This window comes from Gavialis gangeticus, unplaced genomic scaffold, assembly GCF_001723915.1.
Source record: "Gavialis gangeticus isolate Ggan-Ray unplaced genomic scaffold, GavGan_comp1, whole genome shotgun sequence".
NCBI classification, from domain to species: Eukaryota; Metazoa; Chordata; order Crocodylia; family Gavialidae; genus Gavialis; species Gavialis gangeticus.
In genome coordinates, this window is record NW_017729025.1 from 14,602,450 (window position 1) to 14,606,809 (window position 4,360).

General features: G+C 43.1%; 1 protein-coding gene across 8 annotated transcripts in view; it reads right to left on the minus strand.

Moving 5' to 3' along the window:
- Positions 1–4,360, minus strand: part of KTN1 (kinectin 1) — a 148,740-nt gene that overhangs the window by 53,700 nt on the left and 90,680 nt on the right. For all 8 annotated transcript variants that reach the window (XM_019518424.1, XM_019518428.1, XM_019518427.1 and 5 more), the window contains exons 18-20: positions 2,342–2,410; positions 1,119–1,153; positions 895–985 (exon numbers count right to left, since the gene is read on the minus strand). In XM_019518424.1, coding sequence (XP_019373969.1) covers positions 895–985; positions 1,119–1,153; positions 2,342–2,410 — 195 coding nt within the window. The remainder of the gene's footprint in view (positions 1–894; positions 986–1,118; positions 1,154–2,341; positions 2,411–4,360) is intronic.

Sequence of the window (4,360 nt, forward strand, 5' to 3'; positions counted from 1 at the left end):
ACCGTGACCTCACATTGTTGGCCCATGTTCATCTTGGAGTCAATAATGACTCCAAGATCCCTTTCTGCCTCCATGCTCTCAAGAAGGGAGTTTCCCCATCTTATAAGTGTGCTGCTGGTTACTACTGCCCACGTGCAGCACCCTGCACTTGTCAGTGTTGAAGCGCATCCTGTTTTTGCTAGCCCACCCCTGTAACCTATCCAAGTCTTGCTGCAGTCTTTCCCTCCCTACTGGTGTGCTCACCTCACCCCAAATTTTGGTATCATCAGCGAATTTAAACAGGGTACTTTTCACCCCGTCATACCCAAGTAGAAGTTTCAGTAACTGAGTTTGAAGGTTATGGGCAAGTCAATACACCTAGAATAGTGTTCAGTAAGCTGGGGGCATAGCTTTCTGGCCAGCTACAGAGAGATATCGTTAGGGAGGGTTTTCAGCAATTTTTCAGCCTTCCCAGCATTTTAACATATTCCTCATATTTGTCCACAGCTGAAAAAGATTTAGGTGGATGGTGGTTTCAAGTTGAAACAATTTGCAATTTACTTCATCCCTCAGACTACCAGTTAGAATAGAAAAGTCTTAGCCACCTCAATTTGCAGTCACTTTCTTTGCTAGAGACTTGTCCCTAGTCAAATAGGCCCCTAAGATCGTTAGTTTTTAATCTTTCAAATAGGATATGTAAATCAGATTTCTCTACGATTCCTTATGTTAGCTGAGAGCAGGGAACACCATCAGCAGCAAGTGAACATTTTGCCTTGAAACGGAAGTCAATCATGTTCTTATTGAAAGGAATGTTCTGAAACTAAAAGTTAAATATACACGTTCTATTATGGGAACTGCTCATCCACATACTTCCCATGGGGAGAGAGGGAGAATAATAATAGCATGTGGTTTTACCTTCAGCTCCTCCTCTTTATTAGCCACTTCTATGAGTCCTGCCTCAAGCAGCTCTTCAACCGTCTTTATTTTATCATCCTTTTCTCTAATACTGAGAAATTAAAAATAGAAGGTTACAAAGCACTCTTCATGAAAAGGCATTTTACACAGACAAAAGCATCTTACCGCCAAATAGGACCATAGAGATATTTTTGCATTCTTGATGAGAAACAAAAATGTCTTACCTTCTTTCCAAGTGCTCCAAGAGCTCTTTGTTAGTCTACAAATTAAAAAGAAAAAAAAAATTATCTATATATTACCTGGATCAACCAATATATATTTGAGATTTGTGTTTGAGATCTTAGTAACAGAGAGGACTGGTTAGCACCCATGTCTCTAGATTTTTGAACAAATCATTCAAAGGTAGAGTCTTTGTGGTAAGTGGCCTTTATGGTGCTAATTGGAAAGAATGATTTAAAGACCTGTAGAGGTCGTTTCATTCCCTGGCAAACCAACTTTTGTACTCCTTACCATTAGTGAGCAACAAGCAGCAAGGAATTTTGGATGTCAGACCTGAACCCTGTGAGATGCTAAATGTTCCCAGACCTGTGACCTCTTCAGTGGAAGTTAAATGGCAGAGCCTGGGATGCAGTTTGCCCACATCCCAGATGAGTACCATAATCAAACAGAATATTGAGGGAAGTGAGAGTGCCCATCTCCTCTCAGCACTGCTCCATAACAGACTGTCTGTTTTGTCTCCTTACGCAACAGAAAAAAAATTGTGAATTTCCTAATTATTTGCGAGTAGAAAAGAAAATTATTTCCTGGCCAGCTCTCTTGCCCCCTCCTCTGGATCATGGGACTGCTTCAACCGCCAAGCTATTCGTTATTCATGGGGGTCCCTTTCAATCAGCGAAAGACTCGTTAGTACTATTAGATTCCCACACACAAATTTTGGTTTTGATGAATCAAAGGGCTCTGGGGGGGGGGAAAAAAAAGTGTCAGCAAGTTGCCTGGCCAGCTCTAGAAAGCAACATGTCATAACAGTGGCCATGGCCAAACTGTTTTGGAGTAGAAAGAGCAAGACCTGTGACGAACGTGTCAAATTATTTCCCTTAGCGATGTTTTCTACAGGCAATCACTGACTTGTGTGCTTTTTTCCTGACTTGCCAAAGATGACAGAGCTGAGAAAAGGCAAGAGACTGGTCTGCGGGGGAGCAGGAAGCCTCTCTCTGAGCATCTTTCCATGGGATTTCTGGACTGAAACACTGCTGCTCATGCTCACAGGGCTTGGGCAGAAAGGGCCTTCCCTCGTACAACAGTGGAACTACAGCCCTAAGAGCTAAGGGTCATGCTGATAACTTTTCAACAGCATCGCAGTGCTCATCTATTCTAGGCAGTACTGCCAATTGCAACAGAAGTACTGAAGAGCAGCTATTAAATAAGCCGTGGAGTGTATAGACTGCACCTGCTCAGATAAGAGAACCTGTAGCTTCTGCATTTCCAGCTGCAAAGCTTTGTTTTTCTCCTTCACAGCCTGGAAGAGAAGGAAATAGCAAGCCGTCAGGTCAGAACTGCACATGCAGCGCTTTTCACTTCCCCAACATGAACCATGTGGTTCATTCTAAGGAGGGAACTTGTGGCAGGGGCTGCTAAGCGCACAAAGGAGAATGCAAAAAAGTTGTGTTTCCCCCCTCCTCCTCCTCTTTTTTTAAGCTTCCTCTGACTATTAAGACTTGTCCCTCAGGCAGTCAAGAGCTATTAATATCCACGTGCACACATGGGATCTTACTGTCCCTTGTACATGATACAGTGAAATCCAGTCTTCTTCCAAAAGCAACCTCCTCCTCTGTACCATCTCAAGCTACTTCTGATGAGCAAAATAGTTATTCAAGGAAGCAAGCATGCCAGCGTTGCCTCACCAGCCTGTGCAAGCTAAATATTTATAAACACCCAGCACCTGGCTTCCCAAGGAAGAGAGATACGGCTGCAGTCTACTGCATTCTCCAGCTGTTGAAGTAGAAGTCTGCAAAACACAGCTGCCTTGGAGATTCACTGAGGCAATAAACTAGTTTCTCTCAAGAGCCTGGCAGAGAGAGAGCTCTATCAGAACTGGCAAATCAAGACCTCAGGAAGAATGCTCTAAGCTGCACTGTGATTTCGGCAACACTGACTTCTAGAAAGCATCTTCATCAGTTAAAAGATTGCTGTGTAGACTCTTGAACTTTCCTAGATCGTGGAACCAGCTTCGTGCTGTTGAGGGTTCACACAACCGTTTGATTAGGATGAGCAAAACAGTAAAAGAAGCCTTTGGTTTACAGACAGAGTCAGAAGATAAACGGCACTTTACGTTTTTTATTTTCTGTGCCATTATAGCAGAACCCAGACACTCCCCAGGGTTTGATTTCTTACCCTCCTGCAATGATGAGGGATTTGTGAGGTATCCAGAAGCAGACAAAGCCACAGCAAGCAGCTGCGCATGACTGCAGCAGTATCCAGCTGAGTGGAGAAGTGGTGCCCTTGAAATAAAAGCTGCAAATAGGCCAAGCCGCTCATCTTTAATTCGGCAACCTACTGTGAACAAAGTGGGTCTGGTTCTACTGTATTAGTGACACCGGTACTGGCAGGAAACCAAGTCACCCCTAAAGCCTCATTCAGCCTAGACAAAACACTCCGAGAGGCCTTTTTGGAGGTCACTAGTTTATCAAAGCTTGAACACATTTTACAACCATTTGTCCATAATTTGCCTACCTAGCCACATGTGCCAGACCAGGCAGGAATAAGGACTGCTCACCAGCACCATGGACTTTCAAGCTAAAAGTCATGTTTTGGATCCTACTTTAGATCCCCCACTTTTGCTAGCCACTTTCACACTCCTTAAAGATATGCTTGGGACTTCAAAATATTCCATAAAAGTCTACCTGCCTCAGACCTTCACAAGCAAGTTTAGACAGGAGGGGAACACCACGAGCAGGGAACTCCAAGGAAGTGATTAAAAGTTAATTTATTTTAGACTAATTATTTCGAAGTAATTTATTTTAAACTATTTGAAAGAGCTGCATGAGACTGGAATGCCCAGCACCATTCCTTCCTCCATGAGCAATGCTGGGGTGAGTGCTGGTAACAATTCTGCTCAGAAAGAGGAACCAAGAACACCATCCTATGCAGAAGGAGCTGTCTAGAAGAAGGTAGCTTCACAACCCTGCTTTGTAGCCATCCAAATTCAGAAACAAGGGATGTTTGAGGGGGTTTGCTTTAGTTTTTCTCCTGTGTACACAATATAAAAACAAAATAGCTCTGCATGGAGGCATTCACGTGTCATAGTGATATCTTTAAACAGCTTAGCTCTTATGCTACTGCGAACATTTTTTTTAAAATTAAAAACAACTCTCCCCTTACCACCCACCCACCCCCAAAAAAAGACCTCAACCAGGCATTTTAACATATAGATAAGAAGAAAAGTTAAAATATTTGCCTGTGATCCAAT